Below are 23,499 nucleotides of genomic sequence, written 5' to 3' on the forward strand. Positions count from 1 at the left end.
ACCTTTCCCACTGTCCGCCTCTGGCATCGTCCCAAGTGGCCTCACTCCCCTCCACCCTTGGCAAATCTGGCCACCACTGCCGAGCACTCGAAACCCCAGCCTTGCTTTCTTGCTTCTCCTCTGGGGCCTCCCTTCAGCCTTCCCTTCGACTTGCAGCCAAGCAGAGTGGACCTGTACACTGGCCTTCCGTGTAGGTTTGGGGCGTGTGTGTGTGTTTTAATTTCACTGGAGTACACCTGTTCTACAGTTTCTTCCAAGTGGGTCGGCTGCCTGTTTGTATATATCCCCCTTTTTGTGGATTTCTCTCTCATTTAGGGCACCTCAGAACGTTGAGTTCCTGTGCCAGTACAATAGGTTCTCGTGAGTTATCTATTTTATACACAGCATCAATAGTGGATATACGTCAGTCCCAGTTCACCCCACCCCACCCCCACCCCCTCGGAGTCCATACATTTGTTCTCTACTTCCGTGTGTATTTCTGTTTTGCAAATAAGAGGTTTGGTCTCGTGGGGACACAGACTAGCACTCGAACCACCTTTGTTCTTCACGGGAGTGGAGGCCGACTCTGACATCAGGTTATTAAACTCAAGAAGGCCTGCTATCCACACTTGCAAGTAGGGTTTTTTTTTTCCTTCTGATACGTCAAAGTAGCAATTGAATCTATTACCAAATGGAAAATTCTGGGCTTTGTAAAGAGCAATGTGAAGAATATTCGCTGCAGCATTGCTTGCGAGTTTTCCAAAATCAGGAAACAGCATTAAAATCCTATCAGCAGGTACTAATTAAATAAGTCGCGGTATATCCACAGACAACGTAACACAGCAGTAAAATGGGCAGCTGGGCCCAGAACAGCCTCCGGGTTAATACACTTAAGTGAAAAAGTCTGCTATAATCTCCTATTTGTGTCTTAGAATATAGCAGGTTTTTTGGATGATTACATAAAAATGCAGAAACAACCGAGCTGTTGGGGCAGATTTAAAAAAAAACCAGTTTGTATATTTTTGCATTAAAAACGCACATATTTTGAAAAGTTTCCGACTCCTTTCCCTCATAAGAGGGTAGCTTGTCCCCCGCTGGACTCTGAGCCAGTGGTGATGGTGTCCGAAGGAGGGTCCAAGATTCCTTTCTTCACTTCCCAGGCTCCCTGAGGCTGCACGTGGTTGGAGGTACGGGACAGCTTGTGTGGATTTGAGAGCCCTGGTTTCCAGTCTCTTTTTCCCTTAGTCAAGTGAAGCTCGGTTTCCGTGTTGTTGAAGAGACTTGGTTTCGTGGCTTGACTTGACTCCTTGAACGTGGTTTACCATTTTTTAATAGGAGAGGCTGCTGAGTGTCATGAACAGATAAGGCTTCTGGTTGTCACCAGCCCGCCTCCCCCTGTAGCCTCCCAGTGTCTGGAAGGGCGGGTGGAGACCTCCTCCTGTCTACGCCTGAGTTTGTGGGAGGCCGCATGTCCTCAGTTCATTTTAAGGGCTGCCAAAAAATCTCCAGAAATAAGTTGTTGTTATTTCAGTCGGGGCATTGGGACAATGAGAGGCCCCCTTCATCCTTTGCATGTATACTTCTCATTGATGTGGGTAGTTGTGTTTTAACCTGGAGTTCCACAGAGTGTGTGTGTGTGTGTGTTCCTTGTTGGATCCCACGTTGTATAAAACGGTAGATTCCGTGGGCATGCCGTCTTGTTCATTAACAGAGCACTTGATTTAAGCCCTGCCTAAGGTAAACCTGCCTGCTTGGTATTTTTATTTATTTTTTCTCTAACTTCCCCCCACCTCCCCCTTCCTCTCCTGCTGGGCTCACATTCCTAGGTCTTTGTCTCTGCCTGGTATTTTAGAAATTTTGGGAGAGGAAGGCAGTGGGTGGGGCGTTCTGGAAGCTGGGGGCAGGGAAGAGGGTGGTCACTTGCAGGGTCAGAGGTCAGGCCTGCTCCATTCAGCTGGGGCAGCCAGATTGTCGCCATGTGGGGGGGAGGGGGCGTGTCCGAGCATCTGCCCGGGAAGCCCCGAAGGGGCAGCTCAGGCCCTGGAATTCCTGCCGCCAGAGGCCTGCTCCCTCCCTCCTCCCCGAGCCACAGTTCATGGCCTCTGCCACATTTCTTTCTGCCTGTGGCCCCTCTGAACAGCCCTCCAGTTTATTCTTTCAAAATAACCTTAAATAAGCTGGTTCAGAGAGAGTTGCACCCGTGCACACCCACGTACACCCTGCCTGTTCACTGAGTCTCACGAGGTCCAAAAGTGTTGGGTTTTGACCTTAGAACCTGTTAGGCAAGTGAGGTGTGGAGCTTCTGAATGGAGTGACGTCCCTCCCAAGTTTTACTCTAATAGAAAGTTTACAGTATGTGATCATCGTGTTTTTTGGTTTTAGATAGGGTGTTCTTGGAAAAAATCAATACTTGGCCAGGGCTCTGTGACAACCTAGAAGAGTGGGATGGGGTGGGAGTGGAAGGGAGGTTCAAGAGGGAGGGGACATATGTATACCTATAGCAGACTCGTGTCGATGTATGGCAGAAACCAACACAATATTGTAAAGCAGTTATCTTTCAATTAATAAATTAAAAAATCAACAGTTGAATGAAAAGCATTGCTGGGGCTCTGCTTTTACCTTCCTTTTAAAAAAATTTTTTTTCCATGCCAGACAGCATATGGGACCCTAGTTCCCCCTCCAGGTTATCAAACCCATGACCCGCCGCCTGCACCCCTGCTTTGGAAGCAGAGGTCTGAGCCAGTGGACCACCAGGGAAGTCCTCCCCACTGTTCGTGTCACCCGCAGCCCTGTGACCGGTAGTTAGCCTGGAACTGCAGAAGCACTGGCACTTCGAAAAGCAGAGTATATTAGAGCTACACTGATCCCATGTGAAACACTGTCAGGTGGGGTCATGCCCCAGGACCCCCATTTGCCCGTTGTCGAAGTGCTTCTGGCCTCCTGCTTCAGGCCTCCCCTCTCTGCCTAGGATCTCTTTTCTGGCCTTACCGCTTGGAGGATCCCATTTATTTGTTTATTTCTGGCTGCACTTCATAGCACATGGGCTCTTAGTTCCCCAACCAGGGATTGAACTTAATTAAGCCCACTGTAGTTGAAGCTCAAGAGTCTTAACCATGAGACCACCAGAGAAGTCCCTGCAAGATCCTTTGAAACCCACCATTTGTGGGATCTCTTCCCCGGACAGTATCATTCATGTATACTCTAGAGTTTGCAAACTTAAAAGCCCAGAAAAATCACCTTAATGCCAGTTGAACAATTGGCACCTGGAGGCTGGCTTCTGGCTCAGCCCAGAATTCTCTGGTGTGTGGCATTGAGTCCCCAGAGATAGGGTTCCTGGGAGTTCTGGAGTGGAAGGGGTTTCCTGAGGTCCCTGGTCAGACACCACGTGCTCCATACAAGGAACTGAAGCCGAGACAGGTGACTGGATAGCAGGTGTCCTGGCAGGCAGGTGGTAGTGCCAGGCTCAGGCTGACAGCCTAACGTTCTTCCCCACTTGGCCAGAGCCCACAGATCTAAGAAAGCAGGCAGACACCAGTCATCCTCCCACCCCCCCGCCCAAAGAAAAAAGTGGATCCTGAGCAGAGGTGAAGAGAAGATTGCTTAGCTGTTTGGTAAGAGGAGGGAGCCTTCTGCTGGGAGGTTTTCACACTTCACATTAGCAGGAGTGATCCCTTTATTCCCGTGACAAATGGAAGGAGCAGAGGGGAGGGATGTTGTTCAGGCCAGAGAAACGCTTTAGCAGAACTTGGTAAAAACAGAGCGTCCAGGAATTTCCCTACATTTATTTAGCGTTTTTGGTTTAGCTCTCAGGCTGGCTTGAGAATTTTAAATTTATCAAATGAGAAAGATTACATCTCTAAATGGCAGGCCTTTTTCAAAAAGCAATTGGCCTTCACGGAGGCAAGTACCTCCTGGACTCGACTTCTGGAGAAGTACCGCACTCAACAAGTTACAAACCCGATCATGTTTCCTGCCTGACAAAGGGGGTCTAGAAACTTGCCGGATCACAACCATTTCTTCCAAGCAGGAATTTGATATCCTTAGTCTTTCCTTTTTCCCGTTCTTGGATCCCAGACAGAGAAGAAGCACCCTAACCTCTACTGGGTCACGTGCTGCTCTGTGTGGAGCGGCCTGTTTGCCTGGCAAACAGCCGCTTGGGGGCGTCCTTTCCTAATGGACATGCTCCACCCACAATAAATAATGCGAGCTGACCTGGGGCCTTGGAGTATGGGACGTGCAGTGTAATAGGAACTTCCTGGGTCTCAGAGCACCCCCATCTCTTCTTCCATCTCACAACACTCTGCTTCCAGAATCTCCCGGTCCTGGGTCTTACCCCCTTGGTGACACCTTGGCAGGTGCTTTGTGCCCTGGACGGGGTAGCCAGAACCCTGTGTGTTGGGAGCAGCCCTTGCTACCTGTGTGGCCTCTTCTCCTGGGCATTGAGTGCTGAGGATGTGAAGGCACCCCCCGCCACCAGACACACAAACTGCTTCCCTGCCTGTTGGCTGGCTTCCCCTCACCCCCTGGTGTAACAGAGGCAGACTGAAGCCCTGCTCTTGTAAGCAAGCCAGCAAACATTTACAGACAGCGGTGCCGAGGGCCAGCTCTGGGGAGGGATGCGATGGGACTGGCCCTGCGCCAAGGAGCTTTTGCTGTTGAGAGTTGGGCGTTTATCAGCAGGTGGAGGCGGTGCCAAGCCTTCTGCCCCTCCCAGCACTGGGGGAGCCCCAGGGCAGCACAGAACTTGGCATAAAGCAGCTCTGTCAAGCACCAGCTGCCTCCCAGGGTCAGCTCCTGGGAACAACTTGGCAGGAAAGAGAAAGACAAGAAGCTGGCTGGCTTTTACCATGAGCCTCTGGCCCTCGTTCCAGAAACGGAAGCCCTCACCTTGCTTAAGTGCTTCTCGATGGGGAAGGTGGCAGCGGGCTCTAGTGGGTGGGTGTTTGATCCTGGCCCCCTGCCTGGCTTCCCAGCCCAGAGCCTGGGATGGCAAGAGAAACTTCGTGTATTGGTTCATTCCGGCCACCCATCTCAGACCGCAGAGACATACTCTTGGAACTTCCTCTGGTTAGATTAGGATTAGGGAAGTCTCTGATGGCAGGAGGATTGTTTTGTTTCTTTTTTTCTTGGCCTTCCAAGTGGCTCAGTCATGGCTGTGAAAGAAACTGGAGCAGAACGGGGGAGCTGGTTGGTTTTTCTCTGTGTCGGGGATGGAGGGGAGCAGGTTCCTCAGGGTGGACAGCGGCGCCCCACCCCCCCCGGTGGGGGGTGCGTGTTTGCCGTGGGGGTCTGCCGCAGAGCATCCCGCACGCCGCTAACGCCTGCGTCTCTCTGGTCCCCCAGGTGCTGCACCTGTACTGCGACACGTGCTCCGTGCCCATCTGCCGCGAGTGTACAGTGGGCCGGCACGGCGGCCACAGCTTCGTCTACCTCCAGGAGGCGCTGCAGGACTCGCGGGCCCTCACCATCCAGCTGCTGGCCGACGCCCAGCAAGGCCGCCAGGCCATCCAGGTCAGTCCCTCCCCACCCTTCACCCGTCTCCCTGGTTCTTCCTGGCACAGAAAACCTTTCCCACCCCCCCTTTCAGATGTGTGCAGATGTTTGGGTGTGCCATGGGACAGTGACCCCGATGAGCCCACGTGACAGGCAGCGGCAGTCACGTGAGGGCGGAGCGGGCAGGGCATGGAGACCTCACAGTCTCGTGAAGATGACAGTGGTGTGGCTTGAGTTACTAGCTGCTTGGGGCAGGTTTCCCATCCAAGTTCCTCTCTCCCACCTTTCCCACACCCCCCCGCCCCAATCCAATGGACATCAGCCTGCTTCAGTCAGAACTGTAGGAAGATTGTCCTCATCTTGCTACCCAGATTGGTTTACAGGTGAGAAATAAGTGAGCATGGGAAATTTTATATAAGGTTCAGAGTCTCAAACTTCCCTGGGAGCTAAATAAGGTCATGTAGGAAGGGATACATGTAACTTTGGGACACAGGGAAGTTCGCTTACATAGGTAATAATAGTGTTGCCTGATCCAGGTTGACAGGGTTTTAGGAAAATAAAATAATCAGGTTGTTTTCCTTGTCTGGTAGGATAAGCTTGAAAGTCAAGCATTACTAATCCTTGAACAGAAATTGAATAGGAAACTGTTTAGAATGTGAATTATTTTTTAAAATAAGATTTTTGGAAGGAGATGGTAAAGAATTGATCATGCTCTAGGGAAGAAGGATGGTTTAGGATTTTAGTAAGTTTCTCAGCAACTGTCAACATTTCTATGCATGATACTGAAGTAATCTTTCTGCTGAGTCAGGTTATCTGATAGCCACATGCTGGGAAAGATTGAGGACAGGAGGAGAAGGGAATGACAGAGGGTGAGGTGGTTGGATGGCCTCACCCACTCGATGGACATGAGTTTGAGCAAACTCCGGGAGATGGTGAAGGACAGGGAAGCCTGGCAGGCTGCAGTCTGTGGGGTTGCAAAGAGTCAGACTCAACTTAGCAACTGAACAACAGCAAATGTAATCTGAGAATTTCATAAAGGTTTTCCCTGGGGCCAGCCATAGTTTGGATCAGGAATATAGTTGCTTTCCACTTAAGACAGCCTTGATTCTTTATTGCCACAATTGCCATTAATTGTAAGATACACATTTATGTAGTATACAACCAAGAAAGGAAAAAAGCCCACTGACAATGTTAAGATGAATCATAGTTTCAAAGGTACACAATGTGATAAAGTATCACTCATATCTGCTGTGGTGGCCTGTATCGGTGACACTTGCTTCTCTCTTATCTTCTGACTATCAGGCCACTTTAAATACCTGTCATCAGGTCACCACTGTTCTCTATGCAGACATCACTAATCGCTTTCGGCACTTTTCTCCGTGAAACCCAGATTTGGCCTCAGACTCTCCTCGCTACTAAGTGGCCGCCACTCAACAGTCAGCTGGCATCACTGACTTCCCTGCCCAAATTGGGATCCTCAACTTCAAGTGTTTGATTGAATCTGTTAACATTTGAAGACAACCTTTTTTTCCTCAAGTGCCATGCTTGTTTGGTGATCTTTCTTCTTTCCTCCCTCCCCCGCCCCCCCTTTCTTTGCTTCCTTCTTATTTATTTATTTTAAAAATATTTATTTTTGGTTGTGCCAGGGCTTAGTTGCGGCACACAGGATCTTTAGTTTTGGCGTGTGGAATCTAGTTCCCCGACCAGGGGTCGAACCAGGCCCCCTGCATCAGGATCACAAAGTCCCAGCTGTTGGACCACCAGGGAAGTCCCTCTTCTTCTTTTTTAAAAAACTAATTATTTTAGTTGGAGGATTACTTTACAATATTGTGGTGGTTTTTGCCGTACATCAACATGAATCAGCCACGGTGCACATTTCTTTTTTTATATCAAGTGTGTGTTTCTGTTTTCCAAGCTTCCCCATCCCTTTCACCCACTGCCATTTCCCCCAACCCATCTGCCTCCTGCGTCCTTCAAATGCTCTGCATAGATAATGGGAACTAGTTAAGCAGGTCCTGGTCTGCACACCTTGGAGTGCAGTGCTTGCCTGAAAGTTGTGTAGGATTCGGAGAAGAAAGATCCATTTGGTCTCTTCATACTGAGCGTTTATGACTTTGGGAATGGGGACGACTCAAATTAGAACCAGAGCTTTGCTCCCCTTCTGCCTGTTTTGGGCTTCCCTGGTAAAGAATCTACCTGCAGTACAGGAGACCTGGGTTCAGTCCCTGGGTTGGGAGGATCCCCTAGAGAAGGGAAAGGCTACCCACTCCAGTGTTCTGGCCTGGAGAATTCCATGGACTGTATAGTCCATGTGGTCACAAAGAGTCAGACACGACTGAGCAACTTTCACTTCAATTTTACCTGTTTGGAAAATGGAAGAAATACTTCTTACCATAGGGTAGGAGGGCCAAACCCAAGGGCAGAAGATGCTGAGAGCAGCCTGGCTAGGAGAGGGTAAGGTGGGGGGGGTGACCAGACCCTCACTGTCCATGTTGTCATGCAAGGGGGGGTGGTGGTCACTGCCCCCCGGCCAGTTCTTGCCCTGTAGAAATGTGCGCCTGTTATTTCTATTTTTTCTGATTTTAATGGAAAATCAGTTTGGTAAGTAATATGACATTAATGTAAACCTAAGGCAGCGTGATGCCTTTGCTTACCATCGGGGAGGCATTTTAAAATGTTACAGACATAGGCATGGTTGGCTCAGTGATATAGACGAGGACATCGGCTCTGTGCTAACTAATACCCAGCACCTCTGGAAACAGGGCATACCCATTACTGATGTGCCAACCCGCCCTTGCGTGGTCGTGCTATCTGAGGCAGGGGCTGCAGTGTTTCAAACAGCATATCTAGAAGTGGGGGAAAGGCCCTTGTTTCTTCCTTTTGACTTCCTGTTCTCATCAGCAGCTCTTTTCCCCTCCTGGTAGCAGAAGTTGGTTCCAGTTCCCAGCTGTTGCCACTCCCAGAGTGAGCTGGGCCCTGGGGTGTCCCTCCCCATACTTCTGGGTCCCAGTAACCCCTACTTTTCTTTGTTCTCAGACACCAAGGGGTGGTAGCTGCTGACCGAAGTTACTCTCTCAATCCTCAGGGTGCCCTTTGCCCTAGCAGGTCTCCACTTCCTATACAACTGAATTCCCTGCATTAAATCGTCTCTGTTTAAATGTCTAGTGAGGTTTCTCTTTTTCTGAATCAGTCCCGACTGACAAACCTGAGATGTTTTGAAAGCTAGTGACTCTGTTATATCTCTGCTATATACACACTCACTTGATTGATCAGTCTTAACTTTTTCTCTTTGGGGTAATTTGGATACATCCATCTATTTCAACTTGCTGGCTGCTGTATTAGTTTCCTTGTGCTGCTATAAACCGGGTGATTTACAGCAATAGGAGTTTATTTTTTCACGGTTCTGGAGGATCTAAGTCAGAAACCAAGATACCACTAAGGCTGTGCTCCTTGTAAAGACTTTAGGGAAGAACTTTGTCTTGCTTCTTCCTGCCTTGACTTTACCTGCATCACTTCCAGTTTCTGCCTGTGTCCACCCATGGCCCTCCAAGCCTCCCTGGTGGCTCAGACGGTAAAGAATCTGCCCACAAAGGTGGAGACCGGAGTTCGATCCCTGGGTTAGAAAGATCCCCTGGAGAAGGCAATGGCAACCCACTTCATTATTCTTGCCTGCAGAATTCCATTGACAGGAGCCTGGCGGGCTACAGTCTACGGGGTTACAAAGAGTCGGGCACGACTGAGCGACTGACTCTTTGACTTTTCACCTTCCCCCAGCCCTGTATGGTAAGAGTCATTGGATTTAGGACTCAGGCTAGTCCGCTGTGACCTCATCTTAAACAGTAACATCTGCAAAGACCTTATTTCCAAGTTAGTCATTTTCTGCAGTTTCAGGCACATCTGAATTTCGGCAGGATGGTGTTTAACCCACTGCAGTCATGGGTGGGTGTTCTTTACTTCCAATTTTAGTGAAGGGAGTGACATCTGAGCTGAGTTTTGGAATTTTGGGGTGACTTTGGAGGTGAAAGCCATCCCAGGCCATGGATAGCCTATGAGGCATTCAGATCGGCCAGGTACCAGCTCCCATCCACTCAGTGGGTCCTTAGGCCTCCTGGGGATGTTCACTGTGTCTGGTTTGGGGGCAGCTGCATGGCGTTCCCATGCCATTAATGTGTCTTCCAACTGAGCGTGAAGGGTGGTCAGTTAGGGGTCTCAATTATAAGTGACTGAATGAATTATAGCTGTTCTTGTTGTTTAGTTTCTTAAGTTGTTGTCTGATTGTTTTTCGACCCCATGGACTGTACTCCACCAGGGAATTCCCTGGCAAGAATACTAGAGTGGGTTTCCATCCCCTTCTTCCGGGCATCTTCTTGACCCAGGGATTGAACCCACGTCCCCTGCAGATTCTTTACTGCTAAGCCACCAGGGAAGCCCTTGTCACAACTGATTAGCTGGGAGCCTGGTCCTGAAAATAAGGTTGGTCATGTATTGTTTGATTCCATTTGTCTGAAATACCCAGAATAAACAGACCTATAGAGACAGTAGGTGTTGGATGCCGTGGGGGAGAGGGAGGGATGGCGAACGACTGCTTCATGGGTGTGGATGCTTCCTTTTGGGTGAAGATGGTGCTCTGGAGCCAGATGGTGGTGGTGACCGCACCACGTTGCATGTGCTGAGTGTCGCTCGTGGGATCACGTCTCAAGGGAGGGGGTATGACTAGGCCTACTTAATTGTATAATGTGGCTAAGTAGGGTGAAGGGAGAGGATGGTTGCGCCTTTGTTGCAGGGGCTTATCAGCTAGGCTTAATAATAGCCACCATATTTGACTCCAGGCCAGGATTTGGACCCAGCTCTTGCCAAGTATTGTTCTTCATTTTTCTCACGTTCACCCCAAAGTTGGAGAAGGCCAGGAACATGTCTGAGACCTTAGAAACTAGTAGGAGGTGGAGTTGGGATCTGAACGAACCTGGGTTTCTGAGCCCCAGGACAGCCATCCAGCCTGGCTTACCCAGGATGGGCGCCAACCATGGATGCGTTCCATGTCCCAGAAAGCCTCCTGTGCCAGGCACACAGTTGACTGCTCACCTGCAGCTGATTGCTGAGCCCAGGCAGGATCCAGACCCTTAAGGCCTCCCTGGTTTCCTCCTGATCTGGGCCACAGCAGTCGGTTTGGAATCCCTGATTTAATACCTCAGTATCTCCAATCCTTGTGGCTTCTCAACACGCATCATGTAATATTCATGGAAACACCAGGCCTTCTGTCTGGATTAATTTTTTATGAGCAATACTACGTCTGATTAAACGGGCTGATTTACTGGGGGCTGGTGGTACAGGGTGGGGGCGTGGCAGGGGCAGGGATGGGCTCTGGCAAGCTCTGTCTGGCCACAGGTGTGGCTTCTCAGGTGGGTGTGACACCGTTCCCAGTTTGCACTTGGCGTTGCTTCTGAACTGGGCTGCAGCCTGTGGCATGCCTCCCTCCAGGGACATGCTTGGCCTTCGGGGTTTCCCCCAAGTAGGGACCTGGGCCGGAAAGCCTGTGGGAAGTCACTCGTGTGCCTGGAGTCGTATATTTCACATCTGACCCTCAGTCCCCAGTTTTGGGCTGGAACCCAGCTACAGTGGTTTCACTGTGTCGGAGTATCTCTTTAACAATCCTGACATTCACTGTGGAGGTGCCATTTCTCATACAAAGAAGCCCAGCCCTTGCCCAGCAGCTCCTCCAGTTACATGTCAGACAGAATCCCTTCTTTCTCCCAACGCCCGCTCTCTTTCCAAGGATGGGGGGACCATGAGGCCTGGGTGGGGGCCCATGGCATTCATTTCTCAGGGCTGAAGAGAAGCAGCCTTAAGTGTTGCCTGTGGGGAGTGAAGGTCTTTATCGTGCTCTGAGATTGCTTTTGGTTTTCCAGCTGAGCATCGAGCAGGCCCAGACGGTGGCAGAGCAGGTGGAAATGAAGGCGAAGGTGGTGCAGTCGGAGGTCAAAGCTGTGACTGCGAGACACAAGAAGGCCCTGGAGGAGCGGGAGTGTGAGCTGCTGTGGAAGGTAACTGGGGGCGCCCCACCCCACACTGGGCCAGCTCGGTGGCCACATGTCCTCTGTGAGCCACAGCAGGACAGTGAGTGTTCTGATATGGTCGTCCCCTGGACCCTGGCTCCGACTTTCGAATAGTCTGCAGAAAGATGCTGCTGCTGCTAAGTCACTTCAGTCGTGTCCGACTCTGTGCGACCCCATAGATGGCAGCCCACCAGGCTCCCCCGTCCCTGGGATTCTCCAGGCAAGAACACTGGAGTGGGTTGCCATTTCTTTCTCGCAGAAAGATGCAGGCATGTCTAGACATTGCTGGTGCCCTCTGAGCAGAAAGACTCCTTTTCAGAAGTAGTCAGGTCCCTGAGATTGGATGGAGTCTTGGGTTTTCATGACACTTTCTTGGGGTGGGGCATGTGGGATCTTAATTCCCCAACCAGGGATGGAAGCCTCGCCCCCTACAGGGGTAGCCCTCGGAGTGCGAGTCCTAACCACTGGACCACCAAGGGAGTCCCAGGAGGCTCGGGTTTTCTATTGCAGACAGAACAGAAAATTCTAGGCAGAAAGAGAGTACAGTGGAGGCTGCCGTCAGGAAAGCAGGCTGCTTGGACACATCCTTAGTTTTGGTGCCCTGGCTGGTGGGACTTCCTGACCCCTTGTGGAAAGCCAGTTTTCCGTGTGGGGGCAGGGAATGTGTGTGCCCTTTTCTTCCTGTTGGAGCAGGAAGGAGCGCAGCGCCCGCTGGTGTGCTGTTTACATAACATCAGCTGGAGAGATGACTCGCTCCACCCACGTCCCCAGCAGCATTTTCTTGTCAGATCTTCCGCCCTTGCCCAGGAAGAAAAGGGCAGGAGGCCTGAGAGGGTCCAGTGCCCCACACCAGTTCAACTGGAATCAGGCACCATCTCAGAACACACAGCGACAACTACGCAGGGACTTCACTGGTGGTCCATGGGTTCAGACTGTGCTTCCAATGCAAGGGGCTCGGGTTCCATTCCTGGTTGGGGAACTAAGATCCCACGTGTCGTTTGGCACAGCCAGAAAAAAACTTGAAAAAAGATGCCAGCAAAGACTATGCAGAGCTTATGTAAATGGGTGTACTTGGGTGTGTGGTGCTTGTTTGGCTCATTGCATTTTGATTTTCTTTTTAAAATTACTTGGTTTTGGTTGCACTTGATCTTCGTTGCTGCTCAGGGGCTTCCTCGAGTTGTGTGGGGGGGCGGCGCTACTCTTCTCTGCGGTTTGGGGATTTCTTTTGTTACGGAGCACAGTCTAGGCACACGGTCTGAATTCAGTAGTTGGAGCTCGTGGGCTCTAGACCTGGGCTGAGTAGTGGTGGTGCATGGGCTTAGTGCCCCAAGGCATGTGAGATCATCCTGGATCAGGGATTGAACCCGTGTCCCCTGCATTGGCCGGCAGATGCCTATCCGCTGGGCCACTAGGGCAGTCTGACGGCTTCTTGATTTCTGAAAATGATTCTTGTCAATTTCCTATGCCCTAAAACAGTGAATTGTGCCGGCCTTTGGGAAGGCTGCATTGGCTTCTGCATTGCCCCTTCCTGTCTGCTTTCTGCCTTCTAGGGTCTTTCAAGGAATATGGTTCCCTGCTCCCTCTTGGCAGGAGAGTCCTCAGGTAGAAACGGGCCAAGAGTTCATTCACACGGTTTATTCGGGCACCTCTGTGGGCTTGCCACAGTTTTCAGACACTCTGATGTCCCCCCAGTCTGCTGGTCCCATGCCACCCACGAATGTTAATTATAACCGAAAGAGGCCCCCTTCTTGCAACCTGAGAGCTCTGTGGTGAACTCTGCCACAAACTTGCTCTTCTGGATTTGTGGATGAAAAGGCCTTTGTGTGCGGGGGTTTCTGCAGACCTCACCTTAGTTCCCCTCCCTCTGGTGGGCCCAACTCTCATCCTCCTCCCTCGCAGGGCAGTGCTCTTTCAGGAGCACTAGAGAGCACGCACTTTACCGTAGGAGAAGCAGATTGGGAAGCAGAGTCTGTCTCTTCTTCATGTAAGCAGCTTCTTGTTTACTTGCCTAAAAACTCACTCTTGGATGACCCAAAATCAGCTTGCCCATTCTGGACACACAGCAGTCCCATTCATCTTTGCTCTCTGCTGGAGTGCCTTGCCCCAGATCCTGGGGAAATCTGCCTTCTCCACTAATTACGAAGTTTTCTGCTCCCTCCTGCCTGTCCCTGCCTGGGCACCTTTGCATAACGTTTTCTTTTTGTGCTTCTTGGTTATTGAAAATACTTGAGTGCTGGGTGACCCAGTTTTACATGTCTGGATGCATCTCCTTTCTTGTGGCTTACACATTTCTAGCCACACAGTTGAGGGATCAGAACTGAGGCCCAGAGATATGGTCCAGAGCGACGACAGAGGATATGGCTTCTCTTTGGTCCCCACCTGGGACTCTCTGCACGTCCTTCCAGAGTGGACAGGTGAATGTGCAGGAATCGGGTTCAGAGTCATGTTATCCACCCCGCAAGGGAAAATCGGATTAAATCCAGCCCTTCTACCAGTGAACCCTTATTCTAAAATAGACACTCTGTGGCTTTCAGATCAGTTAGGCACTCAGAAGTCACGGTCGTCTCTGCAGAACAATGCAGACTAGCCGGGCGGCTGGTTTGTTCTCTTCACGGAGCAAAACACTTAAACTTAGAGGAATCTCAAGTTATTTCATGAAAAAGAATGGAGAGATGGCTGTTTCATCAAACAGAAATCCCACGATCCCTAATAGTGTGGTTTGGGACCCTCAGAAACAGGACAGAAGCCATGTTTTTACATCCTGCAGCATTTTAGGGTTAGAGGCCCCTTTGGAGATAATCCAGGCCAGTGGTTGCCAAAAAAGGCGGTGTCTCCAGATTTGGGGTGTGGGGCCTCTTAGACTCCCTGTTGAAAATCTCTAAAACCTGTGAACAGAGAAAAACAGTGAGGATGGGGGACAGAGTGGGGATTAGTTTGTAATCTGGAATTAGATGCTCACCAAGTCCTTCCTTATATTCCCTCCACACACAAAGTGTTCTCCCGCTGATTGTGTGTGTACGTATGTTGAGAAAGAGACAGAGAGAAATAACCTTCAAGAGACTTCCGGCCCTTGTGTAGAAGATTCAGTCTGTTGGGATTCAACTTTGCACTCCAGTCCGTTGGGCAGTCCGGCCGGCCTCTGGTCCCATGTCTGCCACTTTACTCTCCACCTTCAAGGCTATATGTCCCTGAAAACCCTCTGTCTAAGACAGACCTCCCTCGTGAGTCTCCATCACACTCTGTGTCTACCCTCTAACCCCTAGCACTGTCTTAATTATTCTTTTGGTCTTTCGTTGCTTGCTTAGCATCTGTCTTTTCAGATTACAAGCTCAGTGGGGTGAGGCGCGTGTTTTCTGTTGGCCGCGTGTATCTCTAGCACCTGGTGCAGCGGAGCTGCTCAGGAAACATCTACATCTGTCACATGGCTGTTTTTAACTTTTATTTAATTTTTAAGAGGCTTCCCTGATACCTTGGTTGGTAAAGAATCTGCCTGCAGTGTGGGAGACCTGGGTTGGGAAGATCCCCTGGAGAAGGGAAAGGCTGCCCACTCCAGTATTCTGGCCTGGAGAATTCCATGGACTGTATAGTCCACATGGTCGCAACAAGTCAGACATGACTGAGCAACTCTCACTTCAAATTTTTTAAAAAATGTTCTGTTTATTCGACTGCACTGGCCTTCATTGGAGCACATGGGATCTTGAGCTGTGGCATGTGAACTCTTGGGTGCAGCATGTGTAATCCAGTTCCCTGACTAGGAATTGAACCTGGGCCTCCTGCATTGGGGGCATGGAGTCTTAGCCACTGGACCACAGGGGGAAGTCCCTAATTTCTAGCTTAGAGAAAAGTTGCAGGGATAATAAAAGAACGCCATGTATGCATGATCCAGATTCACCAGTGATTTACATCTTGTTCCATTTTCATCATTGTATGTGTATGTGTGTGTGTGTATATGTGTGGGCGTGCATGAACTGCATGCACATGCCTGCAGTTTGAGAGTAAGTTGGAATGTTGGCAACTCGGCACCTTTACAACTACATGTTCATTTCCTCTGAGCAAGGACATTCTCTTAATCAAAACCAGGAAGTTTAGTCTTCATACGACACTAGTTTCAAATCTTGAGCCTAGTCCGCAGTCACATTTCACCAATAGTAGTTTTTTTGTTACTGGTGTTTTTCAGCCACACCACCAGGCATGTGGGATCTTAGTTCCCTGACCAGGGATGGAACCTGCACCCTCTGCGATGGAAGTGCAGAGTCGTAACCACTGGACCACCAGGGAAGTCCCACCTGGAATGGGTTCAGTAGTAGCATTTTCTCAGTCCAGGATTAGTCATTGCATTTAGCCATCAGGTCTCTGTAGTCATCGCCTGTGACCAGGGAAAGTTCCTTGCCTTCCTCTGTCTTTGTATTTTGATATGCTGGGGGCGTGGAGACGAGTCATTTCTGCAGACTCAAACCTCAGTTTGAGGTTTCCCTCGGTGTGTGAGTCTGTCAGCCGATGAATTGCTTTGTCTGTCTTCTAAGCCTCCATGTCCTCTCTTCTGGCTCTCACCTTTCCCTCCAGGTAGAGAAGATCCGCCAGGTGAAGGCCAAGTCACTGTACCTGCAGGTGGAGAAGCTGCGGCAGAACCTGAACAAGCTGGAGAGCACCATTAGCGCCGTCCAGCAGGTCCTGGAGGAGGGCCGGGCGCTGGACATCCTGCTGGCCCGGGACCGCATGCTGGCCCAGGTACAGGAGCTCAAGACCGTCCGCAGTCTCCTGCAGCCCCAGGAGGATGACCGGGTCATGTTCACACCCCCCGACCAGGCCCTGTATCTTGCCATCAAGTCCTTCGGCTTCGTCAGCAGTGGGGCCTTCGCGCCGCTCACCAAGGCCACAGGCGATGGCCTCAAGCGGGCCCTGCAGGGAAAGGTGGCCTCCTTCACCGTCATCGGCTACGACCACGACGGGGAGCCACGGCTGTCGGGGGGTGACCTCATGTCGGCTGTGGTCCTGGGCCCCGATGGCAACCTGTTTGGTGCGGAGGTGAGCGACCAGCAGAACGGGACATACGTGGTGAGCTACCGGCCGCAGCTGGAGGGGGAGCATTTGGTGTCGGTCACCCTGTGCAACCAGCACATCGAGAACAGCCCCTTCAAGGTGGTAGTCAAGTCTGGCCGCAGCTACGTGGGCATTGGGCTCCCCGGCCTGAGCTTTGGCAGCGAGGGTGACAGCGACGGCAAGCTCTGCCGCCCATGGGGCGTGAGCGTGGACAAGGAGGGCTACATCGTGGTGGCTGACCGCAGCAACAACCGCATCCAGGTGTTCAAGCCGTGCGGCGCCTTCCACCACAAGTTCGGCACGCTGGGCTCCCGGCCGGGGCAGTTCGACCGGCCTGCCGGGGTGGCCTGCGATGCCTCCCGCAGGATCGTGGTGGCCGACAAGGACAATCATCGCATCCAGATCTTCACCTTCGAGGGCCAGTTCCTCCTCAAGTTCGGGGAGAAGGGCACCAAGAACGGGCAGTTCAACTACCCCTGGGACGTGGCGGTGAATTCCGAGGGCAAGATCTTGGTCTCAGACACGCGGAACCACCGCATCCAGCTGTTCGGGCCCGACGGGGTCTTCCTGAATAAGTACGGCTTCGAGGGGGCTCTCTGGAAGCACTTTGACTCCCCGCGGGGCGTGGCTTTCAACCACGAGGGCCACTTGGTGGTCACCGACTTCAACAACCACCGGCTCCTGGTCATCCACCCGGACTGCCAGTCGGCCCGCTTCCTGGGCTCCGAGGGCACGGGCAACGGGCAGTTCCTGCGGCCGCAGGGCGTGGCTGTGGATCAGGAGGGGCGCATCATCGTGGCCGACTCCAGGAACCACCGAGTGCAGATGTTCGAGTCCAATGGCAGCTTCCTGTGCAAGTTTGGCGCCCAGGGCAGTGGCTTCGGGCAGATGGACCGGCCCTCCGGCATCGCGGTCACGCCGGACGGGATGATCGTCGTGGTGGACTTCGGCAACAATCGAATCCTCATCTTCTAATCACATTTCCTGGGCTTCCGTGTTTGGGGTGCACGTGTATCCATCTCTCCTCTCTGTCTCTTTCCCCCCCTTTTGAATTTCAAAGAGGAAACTGTCTCAGGGAAAAAAAAAATTTTTTTTTTTTTTGCTTTTGTTTGAAAGACAACAAGAAAAGTACAACATTGCTTACGTCCTACCTCATCTTTATTTTTTTACAGATGAATGTACTTATCTTTTCTGCAGGGATTGAGCCTGTGAAGTGATATCTCTATCTACCTCAGAAACCTTTTACCTTTCCTTCTCCGACAGGCCCTCTGCCTCCTCCCACACTCGCTCAGTAGGGGTTTCCCTCCCTCCTCCATGGGGTGTGACACGCACAAGCCTAGCATCTCTGTGGCTGGTGGGGGGGGCACTGGATGTGTGCGGTGGGGTGCATTCTGTAGATTGAGCCAAGGAAACATGAGAAAACTACTAAGTGAAAAGAAAAAAAAAAAAAAAAAAACTATAAAACATGGAAAAATAGGATTTAAGATTCTTAATTGTAGAGTATTTGTGTTCTTAAGAATACTGTGTTTATGGGGTTAGGTTGTATTGTGTGATCTTGATCTTTCTGGGAAAAATCTTTTTTTTTTTTTCTTTTTTTTTTTTTTTTTTTTTTTAATGCTGCAACAGAGAACTTTCCTGTGTTCTCCTTTTATACCTCAGTGTGTTTCTCATCCTGTTCAACATCAGCATGTTTTCTTACTCCTAGAAGATGTGGCTGTGGCTTGCTAGCCGAGAAAAGCTGACCGTTCCTATTTTAGGGTATGCAGTCTTTATTTCTTCTGAGGGAGGGGGTGTGTGTATGTGTGTGTGTATAAGAGAGTGCAACCACCTTACACCAAAATAGCAAAACTAAAAATGCTATACCACCTCCCAAAGAACTTTCCTCTCACACTTTGGTTTCTGATAAATAGATGTAGTTCAGGCTTTTTGATTAAAAGTATTCTCAGAAGTTAAGTGATTTTTCGTTTGCTGTTGGTTATAAAGAATACATTTGAAGGAAGAAGAAAAGTCCCCTCCTTCTAAGAATGAGGATTTTCAGGCATGGACTGGAGCGTGGACGTGAGTGGGTGGTGTGCATGTGCTGAGTCGGTCAGCAGAGAGCGTGAGACACAGGCGAGGGACCCCCAGACTGCGGTTGATTGTGGTTCTCTGAACACTAGGCGTTTCTCCTCCTAAGATAAGTAGGCAAAGGAATCAACTTTTGTTTTAAAAGCACAATTTTTTTCTGCTTTGGAAGTTCAGGGAGATGGGATGTTTGCAAGTGCAGTAGGAACAGCCCGCTCCCACGCCCTCTCCTCAGCTCACCTTCACAGAGCAGTCTGCTCCTGCGCCACGGGGCGTGGTTCGTTTTCCCCGCAGAGGCCTTTGAATGTTAAGGGTTTGTAAGCCAAAATCACCCCAACCTGAACAACGTATAGGACAGAATACCTCTTGTTCAACCAAAGAAGGAAGATGTAGGAAGCCAGTCTTCCCAGCTGCGGAACCATGAGATGGCATCTGCCACTTTACAGGGTGGGTTTGTCAGGGGTTGGACTAGGGTGCAGAGCCTCGCGCTTCTGAGCCTTGGCCGTCTTGGAAATAACTAAAGTGAGAACCAAATTTCAGAGGGGCTCCAGAGAGGGAGGTGTGCCTGGATGGCAGTGTTGAATAGGATCTGTCCCCTAACAGATCAGTGTCTGGCCCTGTACTGAAGAGAAATTCCTCTTGCAGTATGGCTAGGGTTTTTAACGAACAGAATAACAAACGGAACAACTCTTGAAGAAAAGGAGGTGATGGGAAACAGTGTAGCCAGCAAATCAAATCGCTTTTCCCATCCAGCTTTTTGGGACATTCACCATGTTGCTGTCCCCCATCTCTTCCCATTGCTTTATCTCTGGGGTCTCTAAGTGACCAAAATGGGGAGAACCTCGTTCCATAAAGGAGAACCACATGCAATGAAAGAGCCCCAAACTGGAAAGCAGCTTCAAATTCCCGTCACCCAGATGCAGTGTTGCTGGGTAGGGAGGTGTCAGGAGACTTTGTTCGGTGAAAGCGCCTCTTCTTTTATTGAAGAATTTAATAGTGATTCCCTAATAGTGAATTCCCCTCTGATTCCTATTCGGTTGTCTTTTATGTTGTCCCTAACTTCTCAGTTCTTTGACTGGTAAAGAGCACATGTAATTAAGCTTTTTTTTTTTTTTTAATTTTGGAATAACTTGGTGCTGATCCTCCTCCTCTTAGTCCTTCTGCTCCCCCAAATAATCACCAAAGACAACTGATTTTAAATGCTTAATTTTTCTTTTTTTAGCTGTGGGGGGGGAGTGGATCTTGAAAATTCTTTGAACTGTTCTCTGAAACTCAGGTCATGATTATGGTTAGGCTGAGTTGTTGGAGGTAGTCACTGCCTTCGTTTAGTCTGCCTTTGGTTTCATTATCTTTACTCTCACTTCTGCTTCCCAGTCTCCCCATTTGTGGGGAAGTATTGGGACCTGAGTGAGAGAGTAGCAGTAACTAAGGCTGCTTCTTGAAAGTTTGTCTGTGGATCTGGTTGTGAATCCAGGGTTTCCACACGTGGCTGAAATGACCAGGGCTTCATTAATCGACTGTCCAGTGTGCAGGCTTAAAGCAAACAGGCCCCCTCCTTGAAACGAGCATGGAGGGTGGATGACGCAGCCTCTTCACTCTTTGTAAAAGATACATCTCCTTACCTTGCCTGCGCCTAGGATTGTGCGTCGCCATTCGAGAAACATGCTCACACTTGGGAAGCTTTTGTTTGTAAAACACTGCCATCTGCGGCTGCTTCCGATTGACTCCTGACCCACAAGGGATTGGTGCAAAGCACTCGGAGTGTGCTTCTTGGACAGTGTGGAATGCTCCGGATCAAAGAGTCATGAGAAAGGCTAGCCTTTGGAGCTCCCTAGAACGAGTGAGGCTGTTCACAATAAGTGGGTACCAGTGCAGGTCTCCCACCCCTTAGGAGGTGTGACACCAGGGCAGCAGGAATTGGGTCAGAGCAGGAGTCTTTAACGTGGTGTGAAGATAGGTTCCTGGGTGCTGTGAGGGAGGAGGATAAAATGCTTCTGTTCAGGAATGTGATGCTGAGACAGTAATCCCCGTGTATGTCCTATCTGGTCAGGGGATGGGGTGGGGTCAGTATATGGTTTGAGATACCAATTGGATTTAGATGTACAGGTTTAAATATTGCAATGGCTAAAGGAAATCCAAACAACCCACAGAGGCAAACCACTTTTGATTGACACCAACTTGACATTTCAGAAGTATTACTGGTGTTTGGGTTTGTTTTGTGTGGGTTTTTTTTTTTTTTGAATACTGGGTTGGCCAAAAAGTTTGCTGGGATTTTTCCATAAGATGTGATGGAAAAACCCAAACGAACTTTTTGGCCAACCTAGTAATTCCTGTGTGAATTTGGTCACGAGAAGCAGTACTATCTCAACCTGTGCTGTGTGGTGGCTGGCAGGTGGCACTCAAGTTGGCTGGAGCCCAGTGGCCCAGACAGGACCCCAAGTCCACTGACTCTTTGATTGACAGAACCCTTTTAAGTCTAACTTAATTTGGGGAATCACAAGACTAGGGTACCATAAACAAAATCTAAATTACACGCTGGGCCAAAAACAAGTTGCCAGAATCGAAGGCACTTTGAAATGCGGTTGTAAGAGAAGACCGTGAGATTGGCTCCATCTGCTTTATTCTAGTTAAGCCAAAGCTTAATGATTAGAGGAGGGAAGTCTTACTGCCTTCTGTGTGTCTTCTTCCTCTCTGAAGATCTTAAGACTGCTGTGTCCTGGTAGATAGCGAAAGATATGCCAAAGTTAGAGGCTGGTTTTGTGGTTTTTTTGTTTTTTGTTTTTTTTTCTGTTAAAGAAAAAAATCCGATGGTGCCAAAAAGTATTTATTTAAGACATCACTCTTACTGAGTTTCCAACAGTCTGGGGCTGTATAAAAAGTCTTAATACTTGCGTGTGGTAGAATCGCAGAACTTGGCCCTCCCAATCTTCTCTGGCTGTTTGCAGGCTGGGGCATAAAACACAGACAGACACAAAAACACACACACCCACCCACTCCACTTCACACCGTCTGCTTTTGTTTGCTTTCTACCTCACTTTTGGCAAAAAGTCGTCTACCTCACACTGGCATCTGACGGGGTCTCTGAATAGTATTAATCCACCGGGAGTGGGTGGGAGCAGGGAGCTACCTCGAGAAGAAAATGCTTTCATTAATTCCAGAACTGACTTCTCCCAGGAGAAACTTGGACCAACCTTGAAAAAGAAACCTGGAAACCAAATCTTCCTATACTCATGCAGAACAGAGTCCTTAAACCCAAATACTTCTTAACCAATCTGGCTTTTTTCCCCCACCAGGAGTTGACAATGCACACCGTTAATACATTGCTCAGTGTTCTGAAACCACGAGTACATCTGACCTGTTTGAGGACTTAACTGCAAATGAAGACCTTTAGGTCTTTCTTTTATTTTTTTCTCTTCAAGAGAAAAAATATTTTATCTGTATTTTGAATGTCTACAAATACAGCCTTTTAGGAGCAATTCCAAGGGTCTGGTTGTTGAAAACATCACATCTATTGGAAGGGAATGAGCATCCTTTAGACCTCATGATTGTATTTATACCCTTCCCGGACCCAGCTAGGCATGCCTCACCATGACATTGCAGCAATCACTGTCTGACTGAGCAGTGATGGTGCAGGGTGTGTCACTCCTGTGTTTGATTTTTTTCCCCCCCTACCAAAGGTAACACATACTTTGATAGGTTGTTCTTTTCCTTTGCTTGTTGATTAAATACTTGATAAAGTTGAGAAGCACATTACCATGGTAGTACTGTATTGCCTCTCCCCCTCTCTTCCTCCCCTCGCTTCAGTTTTTGTTATAGTTTGGAAGAGAGGGTCCTGAAGACCACTGTCGTCATTGCGCATTCGCTTTAAAGATGTCATGGTGAAGAAATACCTCAATGATGCCTATTTTAAAAACTGATCTTACGGGTTCACAAGCCAGCCTGGTGGGATGTTTTTCCATCATCATTTAACCAGTAATGGTTCTAAAAGTTTTGTGTATCCACATGGTCGTAGACCTCGTTTTAATGATTGTATTAACTTGCAAGCTCAGGTAGTATTTTTCTTAAGGCTCTATCCCAGAGCACACTGACTGAATGTTAATGTGTTTACCTTCTTTAAATAACCAGCTCTGGAATAGTTCTTTGTGTTTCTAGCAGTCTGTGTAGTTGTCTTTTTCAAGAGGAAGATTTTTCACATTTCTGGGATGTTCTTGTTTTTTAGGGCGGTAAGATTTCTTTCTTTTTTATTCTTCAATTCAATGCAGGTGAGAGGGTGGGTGGGCAAGGGATGTTGTTTTTAACTAGCATGTTAGGTATATTTGGGTGGGTGGGAGGGTGGTTAGTGTTTGTTGGTTTTTTTTTTTTTTTTTTTAATGAATCTTGCTTAATACTGTCCATTAGCTGTCATGCCCGGTCAACAAAATGCTTTAAATTTGAAAGTGTAGAACACATGGCTTGGTTGAGGGGTTGTTTTTTTTTTGTTTTTGTGAGAAAAGCAAATGCAAAGTTGGAGAAATTAACCTGGGCATGCTGCCTGAGATTAGAATGACTAAGATAAGTCCTTTTTTTTTTTTTTTTTTTTTTAATTTGTTCAAGGCAGACATGGTGTAAGGAATATGCACCACCAGACTAACTGCCTGGGCCACAGAAACCTATGCTGCAAGCCCTCCTGGTTGCTGACTGCCTCTTGACACTTTTCAAAATGGGCATTGCAGCGGTGGTGTGGATCCTGTCCATTAAGTGGAGAACTGGGGAAGTGAAGGGTTTTCCCCAGACCTTTAAGGTGGGTTCTTGTTTGGGTGGGTTTTTTTTTTTCCCTCCTCCCTTCTGGAGTTTTACTTTTAAATGATACACTGCAGGCCTCAGGCATGAC

At 49.2% G+C, this 23,499-nt stretch overlaps 1 protein-coding gene across 1 annotated transcript in view; it reads left to right on the forward strand.

Moving 5' to 3' along the window:
• The window catches only part of TRIM71 (tripartite motif containing 71), a 60,276-nt gene extending 42,736 nt beyond the window's left edge, over positions 1-17,540 (forward strand). The window contains exons 2-4 of the mRNA XM_070359380.1: positions 5,323-5,490; positions 11,379-11,513; positions 16,089-17,540. Coding sequence (XP_070215481.1) covers positions 5,323-5,490; positions 11,379-11,513; positions 16,089-17,540 — 1,755 coding nt within the window. The remainder of the gene's footprint in view (positions 1-5,322; positions 5,491-11,378; positions 11,514-16,088) is intronic.
• Positions 17,541-23,499: the final 5,959 nt, after the last annotated feature.

The sequence above is a fragment of the Bos mutus genome, chromosome 22, assembly GCF_027580195.1.
Source record: "Bos mutus isolate GX-2022 chromosome 22, NWIPB_WYAK_1.1, whole genome shotgun sequence".
Classification (NCBI taxonomy): Eukaryota; Metazoa; Chordata; class Mammalia; order Artiodactyla; family Bovidae; genus Bos; species Bos mutus.